General features: G+C 44.9%; 1 protein-coding gene across 1 annotated transcript; it reads left to right on the plus strand.

The window, feature by feature from the left end:
• Positions 1-815: 815 nt before the first annotated feature.
• LOC118080198 (zinc finger protein 420-like) lies at positions 816-26,822 on the plus strand. The gene is made up of 8 exons (XM_060269882.1): positions 816-1,412; positions 1,534-1,660; positions 2,259-2,341; positions 4,431-4,557; positions 5,536-5,618; positions 6,723-6,849; positions 7,324-8,770; positions 25,188-26,822. Exons 1-8 carry the CDS (start codon positions 1,302-1,304, stop codon positions 26,113-26,115), a joined length of 3,033 nt encoding a protein of 1,010 aa, XP_060125865.1. The 5' UTR covers positions 816-1,301; the 3' UTR covers positions 26,116-26,822.
• The last annotated feature ends 1,163 nt before the right edge of the window (positions 26,823-27,985 follow it).

Genomic DNA, 27,985 nt, shown 5'->3' on the forward strand with positions numbered 1-27,985 from the left:
TCCTCTCTGCAAAGCCAGGAGAAGAGGGTCCTTTGCTTTTTTCTGCAAGGTGTGAGCGAGGTGGGGACACTTGCTGACTTTGCAAGGTGCACAGAGGGGACCTTTGGTCATGGAAATGTACAGATGGGAGGGATCCCGTGGGTCATCTAGCCCAACCCCCTACAGTGCAGGAATCTCTTTTTTTAAAAAAATGTTTTTTTATTAATTTTCCCATCATATATATATATATATATATATATATATATATATATATATATATATATATATGGAAAAATTAATAAAAAGCATATTTATTCCACATTATATATCATAGCTGCCAAGTTATCCCTTTTTTTAAGGGATTTTTCCCTTATGCTGAATAGGCTTCCTCGCGAGAAAAGGGAAAACTTGGCAGCTATGTTATATATTTTAACATTCTTTCTCTTTACTCCTAAAAGTTGACTTCCATTCTTCTTTATTTTGTCTCTTTCAGTCATCTTTATCTTTCACTTTTTTCTGTCTTCCTTCATCTTCCTTTTTTAATCTCACATCTTATCTATTATATATACGTACTGTATACACATACAGCTCTTGTATACAGTATATTGTACAGTATTTGATATTATGTATTATATACCCATATAGTAGCTTGTGGACTGCAACCTGGAAACAGATGTAGAGCCTTTCTCCCTTTGCAATTAGATATGGTCAAAGGAAGGGAGGGGGGAATCTAGAGATGGTCCTGATCCAGACTTTGCATGAGGGATTTGGCACCTGACTTTGTTGTGATGAAGATTTATGTATTTGTTAATATAAAAAGGACAGTGCAGGATCAGGTCAATGGTGTCATCTTGTCCAGAATCCTGTTCTCACAGTGGCCAACCAGTTGCTGGTGTTTTATGATATGATGGTTGTTGGGTTTTTTAAAAAACACACCTGATTTTTAAAACACATTTTAAAATGAAATTGAATAGCCTGTGTTGTGCCTGAATATAGAAGCACAAGTGGATGGCACAACACATGTTGTGTTTTCCCCTATACATTGTGTCTGTATAATAATAGGATATGGACAAGGGGACAAGGGGATGCAAGGATGTAGCGAATGCGGGGAATGAAGCCTCCATATACAGAAGCAGCCTACCTGAACTTGGACGCAACAAAGAGATGTTATACTTTGATCTACGTGAAACCATTAAAACTGTTTCCAACGAGAGTGAAAACACACCTTCATTAGTAATGTGGGTTTCAACAGCTTAATACATGAAAAATCAGATCCTGGACCTGGTGATTTCCGAGCAGTTCCTGCCTGTCCTTCAGCGGAGATGGAGAGCTGGGTCAGAGAATGTGGAGCAGAGTCCAGTTCCCAGATGGTGGCCTTGACTAAAAGTTTCCTCCTGAGTCAGGCAGAGGATGCGAGGCAGGCAGAGCAGCAGGTGAGCGCAAAATTGCCAAACTCTTTCCGAAAGTCCCGCAAGGAGGAGTGTGCCAAACCACAGAGGCCTTTGCCTCTGTCCTTACTTTCCTAATAATCCTCGCCATTCGTTGCTGTTTCAGCTCCAGGATCTGTTTGCAGAAGTGGCCACAGATTTCCACGGGGTAGAAAAGCTTCCCTCAGACGCCAGAGAGATTCCCCTACATAGACAGTCTGTGCCACAGAGTGACTTAGGTGACACCTCACTGGGTAAGTTTTAAGTTGATCCTTTTTTATTGATCATGCAAGAAACAAGGGTGGGTCTGGCCTGGCAGGCCGCTTTTGGCAGGACCTCATCAGAGTTCATGGGGAAAAACATCTTAAAGGCTTAAAATTTCTTTTTTTGTGTTACGCACTGTTAACGGAGGCCCATAATTTATTAGTATCTTAAACTTCTAAAATGATTAAATCTATTAACTGTGTGTTAAATATTATATAGATAATATTAAATCTATTGTGAACGCTTCAATCTTCAATATGGAAATTTAATGTAAGTGTGTGGCCCCCTTGTTCTGCGTCAGAGTTCTCTTGCGGCTCACTTGGCATGAGAAGTTGGACCGCCCTGCAGTAAATCTGTGAGACGCATTTTAGGTTTTCCCTTAAACAGGGCACGAAAGGATGCTCATTTCCAGACTTTTCCCCAGTTCAAAAGGGCATTCCTTGGCGAAACTTGAAGACTTGGTTTTGTGAAGTCGACCCGCACCTAGAAATTTCATAAGAATGCATTAAAAAAAAGGAGAAATTTGTCGTGCAGCCTCTGATATTAACGTCTGCTCTGATGGCTTCCTGTCACCTTTCCCTGTCACAGGTGGAGGGTTACTGCCGGCAGCAGCTCCTTGGGCATTTTTTCTTCATGGGGGAGCGGAAGCACCTGTGCAAGCTACATTTCAGGTAGGTGGAAGCATCACAGGGAAGGCTGCCAAGAGGAAGCCAAGCGCCTCTCCTCACCTCCTTGCATCTGAACGATTCTCTGTCCTTCTTATAGAATCATAGCATCTTAGAGTTGGAAGGGACCCATGGGTCATCTAGTCCAACCCTTTGCAATGCATAAATCTCGTCACTTCTTTCTAGGCTGCCCACCAAGGAGGCTGCGAATGCCACTCGAGAAGTCCTGCAGGATAATACCCAGCCAATTCTCTCTCTCTCTCTCTCTCTCTCTCTCTCTCTCTCTCTCTTTCTCTAATTTTTATTAAATTTTCTGTTTTACAATTTAAAAGATTCACTTAAACAAGCTTGAAATATCAATGACTTCCCTTCTCTTTCCATGGTTCATTTTGCATAGCATACCTGCATATTTTATATAAACTAAACCATTCAGTATTCCGTTATTACATCCATCGAAACTTATTTACACTTCTGAATTTCTCCTAATGCTGCCAACCTTTTTCAGGTGTGTACAATCCCCACTCCCATATTCAATAAACATTTCCCAATCTTCTCTAAACGTATGTCTTTCTTGTTGTCTTATGCCAGGCACCCCCAAACTGCGGCCCTCCAGATGTTTTGGCCTACAACTCCCATGATCCCTAGCTAACAGGATCAGTGGTCAGGGATGATGGGAATTGTAGTCCAAAACATCTGGAGGGCCAAAGTTCGGGAATGCCTGTCTTATGCTATATGTTAAGTCTGCAAGCTGCACACATTCCATCAGTTTAAGTTGCCATTTTTCTTCCGTTGGGACTTCGCTCGTTTTCCATTTTGGGGCTAACCTTTACCTTAAACAGTAGGACGTGGGTGGCGCTGTGGTCTAAACCACAGAGCCTAGGTCTTGCTGATCAGAAGGTCGACGATTCAAATCCCAATGCTCTGTCCCATGCAAGAATTCCTACATCTTTTACCGTTATCTATCTATGATATACGGACGTGGGTGGCGCTGTGCTCTAAACCACAGAGCCTGGAGCTTGCTGAATCAGAAGGTTGGTGGTTCGAATTCCTGCAACTGGGTGAGCTCCCATTGTTCGGTCCCTGCTCCTGCCCACCTAGCAGTTCGAAAGCACATCAAAGTGCAAGTAGATAAATAGGTACCGCTCCGGCGGGAAAGTAAACGGTGTTTCCGTGCGCTGCTCTGGTTCGCCAGAAGCGGCTTAGTCATGCTGGCCACATGACCTGGAAGCTGTACGCCGGCTCCCTTGGCCAGTAAAGCGAGACGGGCGCCGCAACCCCAGAGTCGGTCACAACTGGACCAAATGGTCAAGGGTCCCTTTACCTTTACCTTAAACACGGGCTGCAGTAGTGGCATACATAAATAACCTTTTTTGACACCTGGGAATTTCCATCTGAATTGTCCCTAACAAAAATGACTCTCTTTTTTTTTTTTTTTGAGAAAGGGCTTTTAAACATTTTTTTTCAATTAATTGTAAATTATTTTCCAAAACTCTTTTACCCTTTTACAAGTCCACTACATATGAAAGAACGTTCCCTCTACCTCCTTGCATCTCCAGCACTTATCTGATTCAAACTTATACATCTTAGCATGCCTAAAGGTACCCCTGACCATTAGGTCCAGTTGCGGACGACTGGGGTTGCGCGCTCATCTTGCTCTATAGGCCAAGGGAGCCGGCGTTTGTCCACAGACAGTTTCCGGATCATGGCGAACCAGAGCAGTGCACAGAAACGCCGTTTACCTTCCCACCGGAGCGGTAACTATTTATCTACTTGCACTTTGACGTGCTTTCAAACTGCTAGGTGAGCAGGAGCTAGGACCGAACAATGGGAGCTCACCCTGTTGCGGGGATTCGAACCACCGACCTTCCGATCGGCAAGCCCTAGGCTCTGTGGTTTAGACCACAGCACCACCCGCATCCCACCCACCACCCGTGCATGCCTACTCAGAGTTAAATAGCAGCTGTAAATCATTTTCAAGTAGTTCTCCTTCAAGGAATAACATGCTGTAAACTTCAGCCACTTTTCCTTGTTGAATCCTCTGGATTTTGCAAGTGCATTGTCTGCAAAAGGGCCAACGTTTTCCTTTTCTTTTCAGGCTCGAATTTATTTTGAGGACGTGGCAATGTATTTCACGGCAGAGGAGTGGGCTCTGCTGGATTCTGACCAGAGAGCCCTGCACAGGGAGGTCATGGAGGAGAATTATCTTCTCGTCGCCTGCCTCGGTAAAACATTGCGTTTTCAGCTGTTTTGCTGGTTGTGTTTGTGTAAATGGTTTTAGGGCTTATATTGCATTTGGACCTCGCTTTGGATCCTTTCCCTAGTGCAGTCCTCTTCAACCTTGGATCCCCAAATGTTGGACTACAACTCGCATTATCCCTGACCAGCCCATCTAAGATAGCTGGGGATGATGGGGGTTGTAGTCCATCAATCTTGGCAGAACCAAGGTTAAAAAACATTTCCCTAGCGGATGGTAATACAGTGGAACCTCGGTTTATGAACACCTCGGTTTATGAATTTTCGGTTTATGAACGCCGCGGACCCATCTGGAACGGATTAATCCACTTTCCATTACTTTCAGTGGGAAAGTTCGCTTCAGTTTATGAACGCTTCAGTTTATGAACAGACTTCCAGAACCAATTGTGTTCATAAACCGAGGTACCACTGTAGTTATTTAGAGTGCATGTGATTGTTCTTAACTAGTTTTGCAATGTTTTAAATGATATTTTAATCGATATGTTTGCCACCCAGGGCTCTCTTGGGGAAGAAGGGTGGGATATAAACGGAAGGAATAATAATAATTATGTCCCTCCGCGGGTGACCCTCGTGGTGCCTTCCAATTCTATGATTCCATTCTATTCCTCATGAGGTCCATGAATTATTATTATTGTTACATGTCCACAGGACACTTCTTGTATACAAGGGCGTGTTGCCATCCTTGTAGCTGTTGGAAATGCTGATTTTGGTTGACGGCATTTGCAAATCGTATTTTTTTCTCCCAAAAACTTCTGACGTGCAAATGTTTCACCATGGTAAACACTGTCGCTCCCTTGAGAAGGGCTTTCGCCCAAGCAGCAGAGCATCTGTTTTGCCTGCAGAAGGTCTCCAGTTCAATCGTGGGCGTCTTCAGGTAGGGCTCAGAAAGACCCTGGCTTGAAACCTGGGAGAGAAGATGTCTTCCCTACCATCTTTCTCTCTTACAGATGACAGGGTGATGCTGGCGAGACCCCCTCAGCCGTCCCTTCCTTGTGTTGGAGGGGAAGCCGTTGCTGAGGTAAACGATCAGGTATGGATCAGGGACGGATCATATGGGAGACTGTCTGGGAAGAGCCTTCTCATCTCCCTGGTCCTGGTGGAAATTCTCTCCAGCCAGTGTGGTGTAGTGGTTAAGAGCGGTAGACTCGTAATCTGGGGGACCGAGTTCGCGTCTCTGGTTCGCGTCTCCGCTCCTCCACATGCAGCTGCTGGGTGACCTTGGGCTAGGCACACTTCTTTGAAGTCTCTCAGCCCCATTCACCTTACAGAGTGTTTGTTGTGGGGGAGGAAGGGAAAGGAGAATGTTAACCGCTTTGAGACTCCTTTGGGTAGTGATAAAGCGGGATATCAAACCAAACTCCTCCTCCTCCTCCTCCTCCTCCTCCTCCTCCTCCTCCTCCTCCCTCATCTTTGCTTCTATCAAAGCTCCCAAGAGAAAGGCAGTGATATATAATGAATTGAAAAGGATGTTTAAAATAACATTTGTTTAAAAAACAACAACAACAACAACCCAGAAGCTTTTATTTGGGGAATTATAAGGACAGAGCTACCTAAACTGTGTAGAAATTTATTTATGTGTGCTGCTACAGTGGCAAGAATGTTACTCACCCAAAAATGAAAGGAAGTCCCAGCAAAGGACGAATGGATACAAAAACATATGGAATGTGCGGAAATGGCGAAACTTACCGGAAGAATAAGAAATCAAGAAAACCTTTTTTATATAAAAGAGTGGAAATGGTTTATTGAACATTTACAGATAAATTGCGAACAGATAAGAACATTGGCAGGATTATTGTAATGACCTGCAGTTTCATAAGAGTACATATTTAAAGGAGATGAATAAATGAGCAATTTAAGTTAATTGCGATATGCAGAAGATATTAAAAATAAATGTAAGGAAAGAAAGAGGGGGAAGGAAGTCAAGCTTTGAAATGTTGAAATGATTGTAAAATTAGTGAAATGTATAAACCTTAAAGTATAAGTTAAAAGAGGGGGGGGAGGCTGTGAATTCCTCCTCAGAAGGTTTAACTTCTGTGGGATAATACACAGCCATTCTCCCCTGATGAGACTTCTGGGTTTCGCTAGCAGACACTCTTAATTTCTATCAAGACATAAATTTTTCCTTCTCTTTCAGGGTCCGTGGTCCTTTGAGGCTGTGTCTGTCCATTTCACAGAGGAGGAGTGGGCTCTCCTGGATCCTGACCAGAGAGCTCTTCATAGGGATGTCATGGAAGAGAATTATCGCCTCGTCACCTATCTCAGTAAGACTTTCTTAAGGCCAGTCAAGAGCGATGGTAAAATGTGTAATTGACGGGCAGCGCATCTAAATTGGAATCTTTTGAAAATATGAAGTGGTTTATAAATGTTTTTAAGACTGCTCGGACACTGAGGTCCAGGGCCGAGGGCCTTCTGGTGGTTCCCTCGCTGCGATAAGCAAAGCTACAGGGAACCAGGCAGAGGGCCTTCTCGGTGGTGGCACCCGCCCTGTGGAACGCCCTCCCATCAGATGTCAAAGAGATAAATAACTACTTGACTTTTAGAAGACATCTGAAGGCAGCCCTGTTCAGGCAAGCTTTTAATGTGTGACATGTTAATGTATTTTAAATCTTTGTTGGAAGACACCCAGAGTGGCTGAGGAAACCCAGCCAAATGGGCGGGGTACAAATAATAAATTATTATTATTATATTATTCATGTCTTACTCAGGTACTCACCGGTGTTCTTTCTCAACTGCAGGCAACAAATGGGAAGCCAGGAATAAGGGAGACATATGCTGGATGTTGGCAGGAAGGGACACGCATAGAAATGAGGAGCAGCTGAGAAATAAGACTGAAGCAAATCAGAACAGGTGGAATATATCCTCTGCTACTCAGGGCAGTAGCTACCCTGAAATTGTGATCATAGAAGAAGAAGAAGAAGAAGTACAGGAAAAGGATAAATACTGTGTGTGTCAGAAATTGGAATGTGAAGCTCATTGCCAAACCCATACTGGGGAGAAACCATATCAGTGCAGAGAATGCGGAAAGACATTCAGTCAGAAGATGTATCTTACGACTCATAAAAGAATTCATACAGGGGAGAAGCCATATAAGTGCTTGGAATGTGGAAAGGGCTTCAGCCAGAAGATACACCTAACTTTCCACCAAAGAATTCATACAGGGGAAAAACCATACCAGTGCTTGGAATGCGGGAAGAGCTTCATCAGAAGTTCAAACCTCACTTTGCATCAAAGAATCCACACAGGGGAGAAGCCATATCAGTGCTTGGAATGTGGGAAAAGTTTCATTCGAAGCACAAACCTTACTTTGCACCAGAGAATCCACACAGGCGAGAAGCCGTATCAGTGTGTGCAATGTGGAAAGAGCTTCAGCCAGCGTTGTAGCCTTACTTCTCATCAGAGAATCCACACAGGGGAGAAACCGTTTGAGTGTCTGGAATGTGGAAAGTGTTTCACGCATAAGATAAGTTTCACTTATCATCAAACAACTCACACAGGGGAGAAGCCATATCAGTGCGTGGAGTGCGGGAAGAGCTTCAGTCAACGTTGTACCCTGACTTCCCATCAGAGAATCCACAGGGTGGAGAAACCGTATAAATGCCTGGAATGTGGAAAGGGTTTTACGTGGAAGATTGGTCTCGCTGCTCATCAAACAACTCATACAGGGGAGAAACCATATCGGTGCTTAGAGTGTGGAAAGAGCTTCAGCCATAAGGGGAGCCTCACCTATCATCAAAGAATCCACACAGGGGAGAAGCCATATCAGTGCATGGAATGCGGAAAGAGCTTCAGTCACCGTTGCACCCTAACTTCTCATCAGAGAATCCACACAGGAGAGAAACCATATCAGTGCCTCGAATGCGGAAAGAGCTTTAAAGAGAAGAGCAGGCTCACTTTTCACCGAAGGACTCACACAGGGGAGAAGCCATACAAATGCTTGGAATGCGGAAAGGGCTTCACGCAGAAGATAGGCCTCTCTGCTCACCAAACAGCTCACACAGGGCAGAAACCCTACACCTGCTTGGAATGCGGAAACGGCTTCACTAGACGATCAAGCCTTAATCTGCATCAGAGAAGTCACAGCGGCGAGAAGCCATATCAATGCCCGGAGTGCGGAAAGAGCTTCACTAGAAGGTCCGGCCTGAACTTGCATCAAAGAACTCACACAGCGGTGAAATCATATAAGTGCTTGGAGTGTGGAAACAACTACAATAACAAGATAAACCTCACGTATCATCAAAGAACTCACAGAAGCGATTTGAATATGCAGCAAAATATTGTCTCCCACGTGAAACAGGAGTTCGATTGCGAGGACCCACATCAGACATGCACTGTATAAATGAATGCTAAGCAGGGAGCAATATATGGTACCTATCCTGAGCAATGACAGCAAAGGAACTGAAGCATTTTCTTGTAGCTTTGCTCCTTTTCTAATACAAAATGTGAAACCGCTGTTCCCCTCTGCCCTCCCCATCCATCCTTCCTCTCCTGAGCACGTAGTGATGCTTCCGTATGGGAGCGTTCAGCTCCTATGCGTGGTCAGTGCTGACGAGGGCATTTCCCAAAATGCTTGCCTCCTGGTAATGGATTTTGGGACATGTTTGGGGGCCTCGCTATCTGTAGGATGATATAATCAAGTCCCCCCCATGCCTGCTCAGTCCCCTATGTATTGGGAGGAGGGGAAAGTGGGAAAGTGGAAAGACAGAAAGGGAAAGAGCATAGACATCAACACAATCTCTAATTTGATGTCCGTTTTGAAGGGAAGCTGCATAACCCCCCCCCCCAAGGAGGATGGGTTTTAATTCTACTGGGTCAGATCTTTGCCCCACAGAAATGCACAGAGTCTAAATGTGCGTGGTGGTCCCTCTTGCTGTGTGTGTTTTCTATGTATCTGCAGCTGGGTGCTTTCTAGGGTTGCCGGACTCAATAGAGGACGGGACTTCTGTGCCTTTAATTGCCTGCTCTCTTTTGAGTCTGGCAACCTTAAAGAGAAACCAGCAGACCCTTTGCTTGGAAATTAAACAAAGGGTCTGCTGGTTTCTCTTTAAGGTTTCCAGACTCAAAAGAGAGCAGGGCAATTAAAGGCACAGAAGTCCTGTCCTCTATTGAGTCCGGCAACCCTAGTGCTTCCTTCCTCTCTGCCCATGTTCTCCACACACAAAAGTCACAGATCCAGTGCTTGCCAGCAGTGCCATAGCACAACAATGGGGATCTGAGACACGGATCGGTATGCAACCAGATTATTATTATTATAGGGGGTTTCCTCCCAGAACAACCACTGTGTTATAAGCTATGTCTCTGTCAATGGTGGTGTTGATTAGCGCTGGATCTGTGATTTTAATGGATGGTTTGCAGCTAAGGAACCTTTAACTTAATGGCTGTTTGTTAAAACAAAATAAAAAAATTCCTTCAGTAGCACCTTAAAGACCAACTAAGTTTTTATTTTGGTATGAGCTTTCGTGTGCATGCACACTTGGTATCTGAAGAAGTGTGCATGCACACGAAAGCTCATACCAAAATAAAAACTTAGTTGGTCTTTAAGGTGCTACTGAAGGAATTTTTTTATTTTGCTTCGACTCAGACCAACACGGCTACCTACCTGTTAAAACAAAATGTGTCTTATTCAGTAATCATGCAAGTTGGAGATGGGCCATTTCTGGCTTAAAGATTTTCATTTTGAGCAAGGAGGCCTTTTTTTGAATGACATGCCCCCATCTCTAAATCCCAGAGGTGCCTAAAGGCATAAAAAAAATAGAGACCCCTGCCAGAGTTATTTCCAGGCTGCAAATGGAAGACGAACACAGAGCCCCTCCATCTGTTTGAATGAATATTTTTGTATGCACACGGGTTCATGTCTCAGTGTAAATATTGGGCTTGGTGGTGGATTTTCTCCGTTAAGTGTTTCTGCCTTGCAAAACTCTGTGATTGACATCCCATTTGTTTTTGTAAATGCGTTGGGAAGAAATGTTAAAGGTGCACATGTGCAGATATCAAAAAACCAAGGCCGCACAAACACAAATTTGCGTGTGCAGCCTGAATATCAAAGAACCTAGCGAGAGTTGAAGCATCTCATGTTGTAGTTGGGAGCTTTTTTCCTTTGTCTTCTGTTGGTGTTTTTTTTTTTTTACTACAATTTAGGGGTTTTATAGATTATAAAAACAACTCCTCACAACTCGGTGTTTGTTCTCTTTCCCTGAGTTTCACTCAACAGCGTTGCAAGGGAGAAGGTGTGCCCTGAAAACTGGTGTTGAGAATTTTCTAAGTTAACAGCCAGGTCTGTGTGTTCTCCATGCTTAACAATGAAAATAAAATCGGCATACACAAGCTGTATTTCTCTAAAAAGAGCACCGTTTTGCAGAATCTGTTAATGTTTCCCAGTTCCCAAGTGCCTGAGTTCTCCTTCATGCACCTTCTGCTCTCATTTCACAGCCACGCTCCACCCGCTTCCAAGTGCTTGCTCCTCCTTAGGGGCTGGGAACTTGATGCTTTTTTAAAAAAGGGGGAAACTGAGAGTCTCAGGAAGTTCTGTTTCCCTCCTGGTCAAAACCAGCCCCTTTCCATTTTGCCAAGAGGTAGCTGGGTGTGCTCTTGTTGGAGCTAAAGTGTCCTCTGTTCTCTGGGGCTGGTTCATTTGGTATGGACCAAAGCATCCCTGGGCTGCATCAATCGGAGTATAGCATCTAGATCAAGGGAAGTAATAGTACCACTTCTCCAGTACACCTGGAGTACTGCGTCCAATTCTGGCCATCACAATTCAATAAGGATATTGACAAGGTGGAATGTGTGCAGAGGAGGGCAGCCAAGATGACCAAGGGTCTGGAAACTAAGCCTTACAAGATGCTCTTGAAGGAGCTGGGAATGTTTAGCCTTTTAAAGAGGAAACTGAGCGGAGAGATGAGAGCCATCTTCAAATATCTTAAGAGCTGTCACACGGAAGAGGGAGCATGCTTGTTTTATCCTGCTCTGGAGGGTAGGACTCGAACCCATGGCTTCAAGTTACAAGAAAGGAGATTCCGACTCGACATTTGGGGGGGGGAACTTTCTGAAAGAGCTGTTTGACAGCAGAACAGACTCCCTCGGGAGGTGATGAACTCTCCTTCTTTGGAGGTTTTTAAGCAGAGGTTGGATGACCACCTGTCATGGATGCTTTAGCTGAGATTCCTGCATTGCAAGGGGGTTGGACTGGATGACCCTCGGGTCCCTTCCAACTCTTTTAAGATTATATTATTCTAACTACCCATGTAAATATCTATATTGTTGTTGTTTAGTCGTTTAGTCGTGTCCGACTCTTCGTGACCCCATGGACCATAGCACGCCAGGCACTCCTGTCTTGCACTGCCTCCCGCAGTTTGGTCAAACTCATGTTGGTAGCTTCGAGAACACTGTCCAACCATCTTGTCCTCTGTCGTCCCCTTCTCCTAGTGCCCTCAATCTTTCCCAACATCAGGGTCTTTTCCAAGGATTCTTCTCTTCTCATGAGGTGGCCAAAGTATTGGAGCCTCAGCTTCACGATCTGTCCTTCCAGGGAGCAAATATCTATATAAACACTAGAAATAACTTTCTGACCGTAAGAGCTGTTAGCCAGCAGAACAGTCTACCTGGGAGGTTTCTGAACAGGTTGGATAGGCATCTGAGAAGGTTGTTGTTTTTTAGCTGTGATTCCTGGGTGTTCGGAGAGGGGTAGTCCACCTGGTGGGATGCGGGTGGCGCTGTGGTCTAAACCACTGAACCTAGGGCTTGTCGATCAGAAGTTCGGCGGTTCAAATCCCCATGACAGGGTAAGCTCCCGTTGCTTGGTCCCTACTCCTGCCCATCTAGCAGTTCGAAAGCACGACAAAGTGCAAGTAGATAAATATAGGTACCGCTATAGGTAGATAAATATAGGTGGGAAGGTAAACGGCGTTTCCGTGCGCTGCTCTAGTTCGCCAGAAGCAGCTTTGTCATGCTGGCCACATGACCTGGAAGCTGTCTGCAGAAAAACACCGGCTCCCTCGGCCTATAGAGCGAAATGAGCGCCGCAACCCCAGAGTCGCTTGCGACTGGACCTAACGGTCAGGGGTACCTTTACCTTTTAGTCCCTCTGGTGGGGGACATGTCCTGCTCCTTCTGGGGTCGTTTGTCCACCTCTGGTCCCCATCCTGCACTCAGCTCTGACCTGTGGCTCCTACAAGCTGTCAGGAGGTGACAGCAGCCACACCCCAGGAATGGCTTCGACTGGCTGTCTTTGGGTCACTATACCTATGGGGAGCTAGGGACCTCTGCTGCAGGCAAATTCAGGCTCCAACGAACTGAGGTCAAGAATGGATCCTACAATCACGAAGGTGGTTTCTGCATGTGCTGTAGAGGGAAGTGAGGGACAGACGGGGCTCCTCCATCTGGGAAGGGAGCCCATCTAAGAGAAGGAAAATACTGGTTAGGATCCACTGCCTTGGGGGATATATTTGGGAGAAGGAAAACCTAAGGAGTGAACCCTACAGAAATCCAGTAAGAGCTGTTCAATAGTGGAACTGTCTTTCTTGAGAGGTTGTGGACTCCCTTTCCTTGGAGGTTTTCAAGTAGAGGTTGGACGGCCGTCTGTCATGGATGCTTGAATTGAGATTCTTGCATTGCAGGGGTTTGGACTAGAGGACTCGAGGTACCTCCCAAGTCTACAATTATTATTATTATTATTATTAAATTGAATATATGTATCGGAGGTTTCAGGGTGGTTCACAGAAAAGATCACAATATATAAAATAAAAACAAAAACAATAACACCCCCCCCCAAAGAGCCACATTTTAAAAGGGCATACAATGCAAATCAGATCAAAGGCCTGGTTAAAAAGGAACGTTTTTGCCTGGCGCCTAAAGGTGTGTAATGAAGGCACCAGGTGGACTTCCCTGGGGTGAGCATTCCACAGACGGGGAGCCACTGCAGAGAAGGCCCTGATCTTGTGTTGCCACCCTGCGGACCTCTTGAGGTGGCACATGAAGGAGGGCCTCAGAAGATGATCTCATGGTGAAGCGGTCCTCTTTATGATTCTATTATACCTTCTTCCCCAAACTGGTTTCACTCCTTCCACCCACCATCAGGAAATAAAAGAGGTGTGGGATCTGCATGCACACTGCTCGTTTCTTCCTCGGCTCCTGTTTTAAGAGAGAAAAATCATCCTACAGCTTGAGCTGCCAAGGGTTAAAATTATCTGAGCTGGATTCCTAGAGTGGATGGGGTTTGGGGAGGGGGAGGAAGACCTACAAAGCAAATGGATATTTTTGTCAAAAGACTCTCTTGCCTGGTTCTTGCTTTGGAGGAATGCAGCCTCCGGGTCTCCCCAGTTCGGCATGGGGACCCTTCTATGATCTGGTGAGCCCCCCTACCTATTAATTTGACTTAAGGTGGGAAGGGGGGGTGAGGAGTCGGGAGGATGCAACTGCAATGCAGGAAAAAGAGGAGGGGGCTAGGAGTCCCCTGCGAGGGGGAGAGAGTGGCCCGGATTTGTGGCTGAAAAGAAGAGGGTCCGAGAAGAGCAAGCAAGATCCTCCTCTCCCCATTTTCGCCCCGCATTGGGAAGTGGCTTGTGCACCTGATCATCCTTTCACACGAACAGAACACCCGCATCATGATGCGGGGGAGCGCAGGGCGTGTCGGTCTGCAGCGTTGCGTTGATTGGCGGAAGCGCTTTAAAGGTTACAGGGCAGGATTAGGAGAGGAAGTCTAATAGCTGGGGAGTTTTGGGGTGAAGGGAGGGTGGAAGCTGGAAAAGAGGAGGGTGCCTAAAAGGGGTAGAGTTGTAAGGGGGAGATCAAAAAGCCAAGAAGCGAGAAGCCAAGTTACAGGCAACCAGGTAGAGGGCCTTCTCAGTAGTGGCACCCGCCCTGTGGAACGCCCTCCCACCAGATGTCAAAGAGAAAAACAACTACCAGACTTTTATAGGACATCTGAAGGCAGCCCTGTTTAGCGAAGCTTTTAATGTTTAATAAATTATTGTATTTTAATACTTCTGTTGGAAGCCGCCCAGAGTGGCTGGGGAAACCCAGCCAGATGGGCGGGCTATAAATAATAATAATTATTATTATCATCATCCTCAGAGGGGTGGCATCCCTCATTTTCTGACTCCCAGCCAGACTGAAGGCTTTAATCCACTAGTCCTCAAGGAAATAAACTCCACCCACAAATCTCTAGTTTCTATATACAGTGGTACCTCAACATCCGAATGCCTCGACTTCCGAAGGTTTTCGACTTCCGAAGTCGGCAAACCTGGAAATCTTTCCGGTCTGTGCATGTGCAAAGTGCAAAATCGCACTTCACACATGCACAAAACGGACGCTTCGACAACCGAAGACTTCGACTTACGAAGAGCGCCGCAGAATGGATCGCCTTCGTAAGTTGAGGCACCACTGTAGTTTCAAACTTGTCATTCCCCTGCTATTTCTTAAGGGTGTGAGGGAATTAGTTGCTACCCAGATTTATCCACATTTGTTCAAGGAAAATCTTCCAGCCTTGACAACCTCATAATTTTCTAACAAGACGATGTTTTGGCTTTGCAGGACTCGTTAGCGGTGCCTTCAGGCAGCCCTTTGGCTTTGCCTTGAGAAATTGTCAGGAGAGGAGAGAGTAGTTTTCCTGGGAAACAGACTGAAGATGGAGAATCCAGAAACAGTTGGCCGTGAAGCAGGAAGGGGCCCTGGTGGCATCCAGATTGGGGCCAGCGAGAGATTCTGGGAAAGAACCGCGCAAGACACCCTGGGTGAGGAGGACGCCCTCAGCTCAGACGCTCAACGCCAGCGTTTCAGGCATTTTTGCTACCAGGAGGCCGAAGGACCCAGAGAGGTTTGCAGCCGACTCCACCATCTTTGCCGCAAGTGGCTGGAGCCGGAGCGACACACCAAGGCTCAGATCCTGGACCTGGTGATCCTGGAGCAGTTCCTGGCTGTCCTCCCCCCGGAGATGGAGAGCTGGGTCAGGGAATGTGGAGCAGAGACCAGTTCCCAGGCGGTGGCCCTGGCCGAAGGTTTCCTCCTGAGTCAGGCAGAGGACCAGAAGCAGGAAGAGCAGCAGGTGAGAGAGGGTTTCATCCTGATGCTTCCAAGGGGCTTGGAATGTGCAGGAGGCTTTCCTGGCACTCTCTGCAATTGTCAAATGCATACTGAAAATGCCCCAAAGCCTCTAGTCTTGACTCTCCCTTTTTGTCACCCTTCCCCACATTTCCTGTTTCTGGTAAAGGGTCTGTATTCAGAAGTGGCTCCTGATTTCCCTGATGCAGCGAAGGCTCCGGTGGATCCCAGAGAAAGAGAGACTGTCCAGGATGTTCTTGGAGGTGCCACTTCACTGGGTAAGGCACCCTGCACTTATTTAAGGAATCCAGGTGGTGCTTTTTATTATTATTATTATATTATTATTATTATTTATATCTGTGTTCTTCTTTGGCGATCACTCGTAGCCGAGTAAGATTGTCTTCCATGAACACAGTCTTAACAGTGAGTCTGTAAGTGCCTGTGGAGGCCAGTTCTGGATCCACACATCCTTCCACAGTGTGGACATAGGTTTCCAGGCAGGAATTGAGGGTTTGCCAAGTGTGCCTTCCTCTTAGCACGTTTCTCCCTTTCATCCTGTGTTTGAGTGTCTTCAGAGTCCATGACACCTTTGGTAAAGGCCAGTGTTTCCCCGTTGTCGGTGTTTATACTACATTTTAAAAGATTTGCCTAAATAGAGTCTTTTAACCTCTTTTGTTGACCACCAGCATTACGCTTTCCATTTTTAAGTTCGGAATAGAGTAGTTGCTTTGGAAGACGACCATCAGGCATCCGCACAACATGACCAGTCCAACGAAGTTGATGTTGAAGAATCATTGCTTCAACACTGGTGATCTTTGCTTCTTCCAGTACACTGATATTAGTTCGCCTGTCTTCCCAAGTGATGTGTAAAAATTTTTGGAAACACCATTGATGGAATCTTTTGAGGAGCTGGAGATGGCATTTACAAGTGGTCCATGTTTCGAAAGCATTATTGATATTTGTATACTGCCGTTCACAGCAAAAAAAAATGCAAAAAAAGAAGAATACAAAATGCCTCATGAACTAAAACAAACCAATAATCCCCTTCCCACAATGTGCTTATTCCAATAATGTGTTTAGATATGGAACATATCTGCTAAACTCAGCAGCGGCATGTATGAGTTTGCAAAAAGAAAAAAGAAAACAACGGCTGATAAATTGCTGCAATGAGATTTGTTCCAACGAAATTTTACCTTGTTATTTTTAAAGTAAATTCTTATAATGTGAAACAGATAAATGCCGGAATGATAAATAAATGATAAATGCCTTATTTATCAGAGAAGCAAGTATTGCGTAATAGTAAGCTCCCGTAAAAACGTTTTATTAATGGAGAAGCAAGCTTTGTAACACAAAATATATCTGGTGAAATTTACAAGATAAAACAAATCTCCTCGCAGTATTTTATAAGCCATTGCCTGCAAGGGTTGTTTTCTTTTATATATGGAAATCAACGCAATGATTTGTTTGTTTGTTTACTGTGTTTCTGTCCCACCTCTTTCTCCAAGCAGCTCAAAGTGGTTCTCTCCTTCCTCGTTTTATCCTCTCAACAACAGCCCTGCGAGGTAGGCTAGGCTAAGAGGCAGTGACTGGCCCAAGGTCTCCCCAGTGAACTTTGCGGCTAAGTGAGGACACGAACCCAGGTCCCGGTCTGGCACTCCAATCACTGCACCGCACTGGCCCTCCCTTGTTGCCAACATCCCAGAAAAAGAAAAGGGGTCTGACCATTTTAGGAAGCTAAAAAAGGGGTGAGATGTTTCGTAATCCCAGGGCCAGATTCAACTACTGTAAATAGTTGCATTGGCAGGAGCCATCACAATGAATCCCGCCAGCGCAACGGGGATGTCTTCTCTCCTTCCCCACATAACCTGCCGCAGAATAGCTTCGAGTGTGGGGTTCAGGAGAACCCACAGCACAGGATTAGGAGGAGAGAAGAGGCTGTTTCATCTGGCAAGCAGAAATTCTTTTGCTGGTGGAACAATTCTAACTGTACAACCTTGATCTCTACCCTCGGCGACCACTTAGAGATGTGTCACTTAAACTCTGGGACGAGCGAGATCACCTTTGTCTCTCGCAGGTGAAGGAATGATCCTGACAAGGCCCGCTCAGCCGTCTCTCCTTTGTTTCAGAGGGGAAGCAGTTGCTGCGACACCAAAGCAGGTAGGGGGACAGATCATTTCATTCATTCATTCGTTTGTTTGTTTGTTTGTTAAATTCATCAGGGTGGTTCACAACGTAAAATTACAACATAAAAATCCCCACAAATGCACAATAGAAATAAGAACAAAACAAAACCAATCACCCCCTCCTTTAAATTCCACTGCCGAATAGCTCTGTCAGGAAGTTCTTCCTAATGGTTAGGTGGAATCTTCTTTCTTGTAGTTTGAATCCATTGCTCCATGTCCGCTTCTCTGGAGCAGCAGAAAACAATCTTTCTCCCTCCTCTATATGACATCCTTTTATATATTTGAACATGGCTATCATATCACCCCTTAACCTTCTCTTCTCCAGGCTAAACATACCCAGCTCCCTAAGCCGTTCCTCGTAAGGCATCGTTTCCAGGCCTTTTACCATTTTGGTTGCCCTCCTCTGGACACTCAGTCAGCCAAAGGCCTAGTTAAAGTGGAATAATAATAATATTTATTTATTTATTTATTTATTTATTTATTTATTTATGCCCCGCCTATCTGGCTGGGTTTCCCCAGCTACTCTGGGCAGCTTCCAACAAAAGATTAAAAATACATTTAAACATCACTCATTAAAAACTTTCCTAAACAGGGAATGCTTTTGAATCTCTCCCTTTTTCTTTCCTTAAGTCAAAGCCACCTACAAGGTGGACTGAGAATGTTACTGACATTCAGACGGAAATCCCCAGGTGTCAAAAAAGTGACATATTTATGTATGCCACTACTGCGGCCCAGTGTAAATAGGTTTTGATAGATGTAATAATGGAATACTGAATGGTATGGTTTTTGTAAAATATGCAGGGATTTATGATACGTATAATGAACCATGGAAAGAGAAGAAGGGAAGTCGCTGATATCTTAAGGATGTGAAAATGACTATTTTAAATTGTAAAACAGAAAATTTAATAAAAATTATATACAAAAGCAAGCTGGATCCATCTTGCATGTGACAGCCCTTCAAATGTTTGAAGATGACCATCGTATCTCCTCTCTGTCTTCTCAAGTCATGCAGAATATTGCCCAGTCTCCTTTCCTTGATGAGCCTTACAGGTTTTGCTAGTAGATGGCATGCTTGCTACCTACAAAGAGGCAAATGTTTCATTTTCTCCTGCTTATTTTATTTCTTTACATCCCACAACTACAGATGCCTCTCGTTGTCTCCCAGGGTGCAGAATCCTCCTTTGAGGAGGTTGCTGTTTACTTCACGGGGGAGGAATGGGCTGGGCTGGCTCCTCACCAGAAAGCGCTGCATATAGAAGTCATGCAGGAGAACGGCCATCTTGTCACCTCTCTCGGTAAGACCCTCTAGCAGACAATCACATTATTTAGAAATCGTACGCGTGTTTTTGCATTATTATTTTTGCAGAATCCCAATATTTTGGTACCTCAAACCCGCCTTTCCTCTTTTCTAGCAGGGTTGAACTATATTTACCGATTGAAAGCAATTGAAACATTATTAGCAGGGTTATTTGAAGATCTGTAAGCCAAAACTGCTACCTATTCAGGTTGAATAACACAATATTTTAGGTAATGATATAACAAGGGTAGGAAATGAAGCAAAATGTAAAGATGTAAAGTTTAAAATTTTGTTTGTAATGTAATGTAAATGTAAAGTTTTAATTTAATCAGACAGGAGGAAGTCGTTAGGTTCAGTTGAGCCAAAGAGATAAAATAAAAGGGTACGATGTTACGTAATGTGATTATATGTAAAACCAATAAAAATAATTTTTTAAAGAAAAATAATGCCTTTCTATCCCGGCATTCCAATTTAACTGAAAACTGCAAGTTGGCGAACAATGCTTAGACCTCCACACAAAACATGAAAACCATCACATAGTTGAATCAGCAATTCAAAAACCAGCAGCAGGAAACGTCAAGGACCTTAATTATTTTAATTATTTAAACATTTTTTATTGAAAGTTCAAGAAGTACATAATTACAGTGGTCCCTTGACTTACGAACTTAATCCATTCCGAACGCTCATTTGTAGGTCAAAAAGTTCGTAAGTCAAAAAGCGGTTATCCATACGAAAAAAAAATTCAGAAAAATTTGTAAGTCGAAAAAACCGCATTTAAAACCACCAACGGTTTCCGTTTGGATGTAGAAAAATTTGTAAGCGTGCGGCCATTTGTCCCGTTCGTAAGTCGAAAACTTCGGATGTCGAGTAATTCGTAAGTCGAGGGACCACTGTATATGTACACTGAGCATTGTGAGACATAAATGAAAGAGAGAAAAAGAAAAAGAGAAACAGAACCCGTGAAGAAGAGAAATTAAAGGGGTTGGGGGGGGGAACCAAAACTGTATACCTTGGAAGTCGAACGCCTTGTGACTCGAACATTTTGGCTCCCAAACGCCACAAACCTGGAAGTGAGTGTTCCAGTTTTCGAATGTTCTTTGGAACCTGAACGTCCGACGCAGGTTCTGTGGCAATCCGAAGCCGCGCCTTGGTTTATGAACACTTTGGAAGTTGAACGGACTTCCGGAACGGATTCCGTTCGACTTCCGAAGTACGACTGTTCTTTGCAAGGTTGTTATTGTACTTCACCAGATCGTAACCTATTTGTAAGAACGGATTCCAAATATCATTGAATTTGTCCATGGCAAGTCTGCGTTTACAAGTTGTTCATGCCTTAATAAGCACAAATACAAAAATAGGTTGGAGTTATTGGAGAATATAAGAAGTTTTTGGGTGAAACCACTGGTCCATCCAGTTAATTATTGTCTACACTGGACTGGCAGTAGCTCTCCAGGGTTTGAGGCAGGAATGCTTTACCAGCCATACCTAAAGATGCCAGGGGTTGGAACCTATGACCTTCTTCATGCAAGGCAGAAGCTCGACTGCTGAACCACGGTCCTTCCTCAGAAGCCTGACAGAACAGCTGTGCTGTAGCAATAGGCCCACTGTCTGCTCCACCTGGCATCACCTTTCCAAACTCATTTCCCAGGATGCACCAGGGCGCCTTCCATCACCCTTCAGTAAACGGCTGGGGGAATCTGTTTGGACCAGTGAGCCAGGTTCTTATCCGGCCGCACACCATGATTTTGATACGGCTCAGTCAGGAAAGAAGGTATCTGATTGTTGCATCTGCTTACACAACAACCTTGTGTGGTAGGCTAGGCTGAAAGAGAGTGACCAGCCCAGGATAAACCAATGAACTTCAGGTCTGAGCTGAGAGCTGAAACAGTGGTCGTTAGATGTGTGATAGGATGCCCCTCCCATCTAAACCTATGCAGTTTCCCCCCTTTATCATAAGTGGTGGCTAACAGATTGAGGTTGAATCCTGACAAGACAGAAGTACTGTTTGTGGGGGACAGGAAGCGGGCAGGTGTGGAGGATTCCCTGCTTCTGAATGGGGTAACTGTGCCCCTGAAAGACCAGGTGCGCAGCCTGGGAGTCATTTTGTGCTCACAGCTGTCCATGGAGGCGCAGGTCAATTCTGTGTCCAGGGCAGCTGTCTATCAGCTCCATCTGGTACGCAGGCTGAGACCCTACCTGCCCGCGGACTGTCTCTCCAGAGTGGTGCATGCTCTAGTTATCTCTCGCTTGGACTACTGCAATGTGCTCTACGTGGGGCAACCTTTGAAGGTGACTTGGAAACTACAACTAATCCAGAATGCGGCAGCTAGACTAGTGACTGGGAGCGGCCGTCGAGACCACATAACACCAGTCTTGAAAGATCTACATTGAGCACAATTCAAAGTGTTGGTGCTGACCTTTAAAGCCCTAAATGGTCTTGGTCCAGTATACCTGAAGGAGTGGCTGGGGAAACCCAGCCAGATGGGCGGGGTATAAATAATAAATTATTATTATTATATAAGTGGTGGTTTAAGCTGTCCAGTGATTCGAGACTCATTTCTTCCTCTCTCAAAAGTTGGGAGGAATGTTTTTGCCACAAAACTCAAAAACCTCATCAGGAGGGCTTTAAACTGACTTTTGTGGGGGAGGGAGACAGTGGTCCTGAAGGTAGGAGTCTATCAAATGCTGAAGATGATCATCCAAATGTCAAGGACCAAATGGAGCAAGCAGCATGCAGACCTAGTGGTGGGACGAAAATATCCTTAAATAAGAGACATGGGGGAATGATCAACGGTCTTCAATGTCTGTATACTAATGCACAGAGCATGGGAAATAAACAAGATGAACTTGAGCTCTTGGTACAGCAAACTAAATATGACATAATAGGCATCACTGAAACCTGGTGGGATGAGTCTCATGACTGGAATGTAGTAATAGAGGGATACAATCTATTTAAGAGAAATAGACCAAACAGGAAAGGAGGAGGAGTAGCTTTATATGTTAGGGATATGTATACCTGTGAAGAGATCCAGGATTTAAAACTTCAAAGCCAAATTGAGAGTATCTGGGTCAAAATTAAGGGAGAGAAAAACAACAGTGATCTCATTGTGGGAGTTTACTATAGATCCCCAAGCCAAACTGAGGACACAGATGGTGCCTTCCTGGAACAGATGGCCAAGCATTCCAAAGGAAGTGAGATAGTAGTAATGGGGGATTTCAACTATCCTGATATTTGTTGGATGTCAAACTCAGCCAAGAGCATAAGGTCGAACAGATTCCTCACTGGCCTTGCAGACAACTTCATTGTCCAGAAAGTGGGAGAAGCAACAAGAGGATCAGCCATTTTAGATCTGGTCCTAACCAATAGTGATGACTTGGTTAGTGGGGTAGAAGTGGCAGGATCATTAGGTGGGAGTGACCATGCTCTTCTGGAGTTTATTATCCAGCGGAAAGGAGCAACCAAGCATACTAAGGTCCAAATTCTAGACTTTAAGAAAGCCGACTTCAGAAAACTTAGGGAAACGCTGGGTGAAATCCCATGGACAGTAATACTAAAAGGGAAGGGAGTTCATGATGGTTGGGAGTTTGTTAAAAGGGAGATATTAAAAGCACAACTTCAGGCAATACCAATGAGACGGAAACATGGAAGGTGCCTAAAGAAGCCAGGCTGGCTATCTAAAGAACTTTTGACTGAGTTAAGATTTAAAAGGGATATGTACAAAAAATGGAAAAGGGGGGAAATCTCCAGAGAGGAATTCAAACATATAGCCAGCACGTGTAGAGACAAAGTCAGAAAAGCTAAAGCACAGAATGAACTCAGGCTCGCCAGAGAGGTTAAAAGCAACAAAAAGGGCTTTTATGGGTATGTCCGTAGCAAAAGGAAAAACAAGGAAACAGTGGGGTCACTCAGAGGAGAAGATGGTGAAATGCAAACAGGGGACAGAGAAAGGGCAGAACTCCTCAATGCCTTCTTTGCCTCAGTCTTCTTCAAGAAAGAAAACAACGCCCGACCTGAAGAATATGGAGCAGATGATTCAGCAGGGGAAACACAGCCCAGAATAAGTAAGGAGGTAGTACAAGAATACTTGGCTAGTTTAGATGTATTCAAGTCTCCAGGGCCAGATGAACTACATCCAAGAGTATTAAAAGAACTGGCAGAGGTGATTTCAGAACTACTGGCAATAATCTTTGAAAATTCCTGGAGAACAGGCGAAGTTCCAGCAGACTGGAGGAGGGCAAATGTTGTCCCTATTTTCAAAAAGGGGAAAAGAGAGGACCCAAACAATTACCGCCCAGTCAGCCTGACATCAATACCAGGAAAGATTCTAGAGCAGATCATTAAGCAAACAGTCTGTGAGCACCTAGAAAGAAACTCTGTGATCACTAAAAGTCAGCATGGGTTCCTGAAAAATAAGTCATGTCAGACTAATCTGATCTCATTTTTTGACAGAATTACAAGCCTGGTAGATGAAGGGAACGCTGTGGATGTAGCCTATCTTGATTTCAGCAAGGCCTTTGACAAGGTGCCCCATGATATTCTTGTAAAGAAGCTGGTAAAATGTGGGCTAGACAATGCTACCATTCAGTGGATTTGTAGCTGGATTACTGACCGAACCCAAAGGGTGCTCATCAATGGCTCCTCCTCATCCTGGAGAGTAGTGACTAGTGGGGTGCCGCAGGGTTCTGTCTTGGGCCCAGTCTTGTTCAACATCTTTATCAATGACTTGGATGATGGGCTTGAGGGAATCCTGAGCAAGTTTGCAGATGACACCAAGTTGGGAGGGGTGGCTAACACCCCAGAGGACAGGATCACACTTCAGAATGACCTTAACAGATTAGACAACTGGGCCAAAGCAAACAAGATGAATTTTAACAAGGAGAAATGTAAAGTACTACACTTGGGCAAAAAAAATGAAAGGCACAAATACAGGATGGGAGACACCTGGCTTGAGAGCAGTACATGTGAAAAGGATCTAGGAGTTTTGGTTGACCACAAACTTGACATGAGTCAGCAGTGTGATGCAGCAGCTAAAAAAGCCAATGCAATTCTGGGCTGCATCAATAGGAGTATAGCATCTAGATCAAGGGAAGTAATAGTACCACTGTATTCTGCTCTGGTCAGACCTCACCTGGAGTATTGTGTCCAGTTCTGGGCACCACAGTTCAAGAAGGATACTGATAAGCTGGAACGTGTCCAGAAGAGGGCAACCAAAATGGTCAAAGGCCTGGAAACGATGCCTTATGAGGAACGGCTTAGGGAGCTGGGTATGTTTAGCCTGGAGAAGAGAAGGTTAAGGGGTGATATGATAACCATGTTCAAATATATAAAAGGATGTCATATAAAGGAGGGAGAAAGGTTGTTTTCTGCTGCTCCAGAGAAGCGGACACGGAGCAACGGATTCAAACTACAAGAAAGAAAATTCCACCTAAACATTAGGAAGAACTTCCTGACAGTAAGAGCTGTTCGGCAGTGGAATTTGCTGCCAAGGAGTGTGGTGGAGTCTCCTTCTTTGGAGGTCTTTAAGCAGAGGCTTGACAGCCATCTGTCAGGAATGCTTTGATGGTGTTTCCTGCTTGGCAGGGGGTTGGACTGGATGGCCCTTGTGGTCTCTTCCAACTCTATGATTCTATGATTCTATGATTCTATGATTCTCTCTTCTCTCTCCATTGCAGCAAATGACATATGTGAAACCATGACGAAAACGGAACTACCTGGGTTGCCACCGGAACGAGGCACATGTGAAGACTTGGACCAGCGGAGAAGGAAAACAGAAATAGATCAGAATTGCTGGAGCAAATCCTCTGCTTCTGAAGGCAGCAACTACCACGAGATTGCAAGAGATGAACCAACACATGAAATAAGAGAAATGAGCCAATGTTGTGTGTATTGGGAATGTTTCGGGTCGGGTCAAAAAACAAACCGGTGCTTGGAAGACGGAAATTGTGTCAACGAGACGATAACGGCAATTAGTCAGATGATTCACAAAGAGGCGAAACCATTCCGGTGCATGGAATGTGGAAAGAGCTTCAGTCTGAGTTCCACCCTTGCTTCTCACCAGATAATTCACAGAGCGGAGAAGCCATATAGGTGCCTGCAGTGCGGAAAGGGCTTCAGTCAGAAGATTCATCTCACTTCCCACCAAAGAACTCATACAGGGGAAAAACCCTATCAGTGCCCGGAATGTGGGGAGAGCTTCAGCGAGAAGGCGAACCTCGCTTCCCATCACCGGACGCACACAGGGGAGAAACCGTATCAGTGCCCGGAATGTGGGAAGTGCTTCAGGCTGAGCTCTACCTTGAGTTCCCACCAAAGAATTCACAGGGTGGAGAAGCCACATAAGTGCTTGGAATGCGGGAAAGGTTTCAGCCAGAAGATTCACCTCACATCCCACCAGAGAATTCACACAGGGGAGAAGCCGTACCAGTGCCTGGAATGTGGGAAAAGCTTCATTAGATACTCAAGCCTTACTTCACACCAGAACATTCACAAAGGGGAGAAACCATTTCAGTGCCCCGAATGTGGGAAGAGCTTCAGTCAGAGTTCCACCCTTAGTTCTCATCAAAGAATCCACAGAGTGGACAAGCCGTACAAATGCTTGGAATGTGGGAAGGGCTTCACTCAGATAATCCACCTCACTTCCCACCAGAGGATTCACACCGGGGAGAAACCGTATCAATGTTCAGAATGCGGGAAGAGCTTCATTAGAGGTTCAAACCTTATTTCACATCAGAAAATCCACACAGGGGAGAAGCCCTATCGGTGTTTGGAATGTGGGAAGAGCTTCAGTCACAAGATCAACCTCACTTCCCATCAAAGGATTCATACGGGGGAAAGGCCGTATCAGTGCTCAGAGTGTGGGAAGAGCTTCAGTCAGAAGAGCAACCTTACCTCTCATCGGAGAATTCACACACAGGAGAAACCGTACCAATGCATGGAATGTGGAAAGAGCTTCAGCAGTAAGACCAATCTCGCCCATCATCAAAGAATTCACACCAGTGCTTGGAATATGCAATAACTCTGGATCATATCGGCGAGCCCACATATAAGTGTTTTCTCCACTGGAAATGTCGATGAGTAATATTTATTTTTGTGAAAGAGTAAGAAAACAGACATAAACGTACAAAGTACATATTGCTGTCAAATATCCTGTTGAAGATATTCCATGACCTAGACCAGGCACCCCCAAACTTTGGCCCTCCAGATGTTTTGGACTACAATTCCCATCATCCCTGACCACTGGTCCTCTTAGCTAGGGATGATGGGAGTTGTAGGCCAAAACATCTGGAGGGCCGCAGTTTGGGGATGCCTGTCCTAGACAATCTAATAACAGAGAAAAATTAATCAGGCCCATTTCTGTGGAAACCCAACTTTCTCCAGCTGAATTTGATTCGGCCTTATCTGTTAAGCAATCTGAACTCTTGTCAGGAGATACTGAACTGCCTTATCTTGACTCACCTAAGCTTCAAAGTTTATCTCTCAGGGCCCAATTTAAAGAAATAATTGTCTAGTCAAAAAGTGACAGTATGACCTAGTCGATAGCTGTATGTTTAGAAATGCCATGACCTTGTGAAATTAACATCTTTGAGTGCCATCTCTGAGTGGCATGGCCAGAGGCACTTTGTCCAACTGCATTTATATAACAATAATCAAAAAGTGACCAGAGTAAAACACCTGCATGTTTAGAATAAAACACCTGTATGCTTAGATTATAACCTGCATGTATATAACCTTGTTATTAGAATTATTGCTTTCTTTTCATCCATCTAGGTATCCTGTAAATTTGGCAGTTTGATCTGAAATATTGTTATTAGCTATTTGATTTCTTACTTGCCTTTCACCATAAGGTGGATTACAATAATTAAAATACTGAATAAAAAACAGTTTAAAACCAAGTTAAATTCACAGGAATTGGGGGGACGGTTTCCTGAAAACCTGTATTTCAAGTGTAAAAAGCAAAGGGGTGCATTTTCAGCATATGACATAAACTATACAAGGAATGTGCTCGACACAGCTCTGTAGGGAGGGATTTCCACAACCTAGGAGCTGCCAGGGGTTTGCAGGTCACCCCCTCATCTTCGAAGGGTGGTGGAACAGCCAAGTGGGGCCATTCTGCTGATCTTAACCCAAGAAGGTCTGTGGAGAAGGAGGCAATTTCTCAGATATTTGTGGCCTAAGTCAATGAGGGCTTTCAAAGCTGTTAGAAATGGATCTGAGACCCTCAAAGTAAAATCTGAACAAAGTTGGTGAAGCAGCAAAGAGTTTATTGAGTATTAAAAACGTTCTTGCAAGAGCAGGTGCCCAAAGCAGGCACACCCAAAATTACAAAACACAAGCTTATATCCCCCTATACCCGAGCGCAGGTTCCCTCCCTTGTTGCCCCATTGGCTGGGCATGTGCAAGGTTTACAGCCTATCACGACCGCCTAATTAAAATACTTCAAAAAACCAAGGTGCGGCTTCCGACTGGCTGCAGGAGCTTCCTGCACTCAATCGGAAGCCATGTCGGACGTTCGGCTTCCAAAAAAAGTTTGCAAACCGGAACACTTACTTCTGGGTTTGCGGCATTTGGAAGCCAATTTGTTTGACAACTAAGCCGTTTGGGAACCAAGGTACCACTGTAATGGATGTCAACAAAGACGGGGATGCGAGATAACCTTACCTTCCAAGTCCTGGACTGCAGAATCCGGGACCGGCAGCCGTGTGACACCAGAAGTTGTGTCAACGTAACTTCCGGTGTCGCTTTGCCCTTCTATGGGCACCAAAAATGGCCGCCGCCGGCTTCGAAAGTCGCTTGTACGCATGTCAGGAAGTGCGTCGACACAACTTCCGTTGTCGCTCCGCCCATCTATGGGCACCAAAAATGGCCGACACCGGAAGTCGTGTCTA

Source organism: Zootoca vivipara, chromosome 2, assembly GCF_963506605.1.
Source record: "Zootoca vivipara chromosome 2, rZooViv1.1, whole genome shotgun sequence".
NCBI classification, from domain to species: Eukaryota; Metazoa; Chordata; class Lepidosauria; order Squamata; family Lacertidae; genus Zootoca; species Zootoca vivipara.

Coding starts and splice junctions, on each gene's coding strand:
- LOC118080198 (XM_060269882.1), top strand. CDS start 1,302: ATGGAGAGCTGGGTCAGAGAATGTGGAGCAGAGTCCAGTTCCCAGATG. Junction 2,342..4,430: donor CTGTGCAAGCTACATTTCAG/GTAGGTGGAAGC, acceptor TTTTCTTTTCAG/GCTCGAATTTATTTTGAGGA. Junction 4,558..5,535: donor TCTTCTCGTCGCCTGCCTCG/GTAAAACATTGC, acceptor TCTCTCTTACAG/ATGACAGGGTGATGCTGGCG.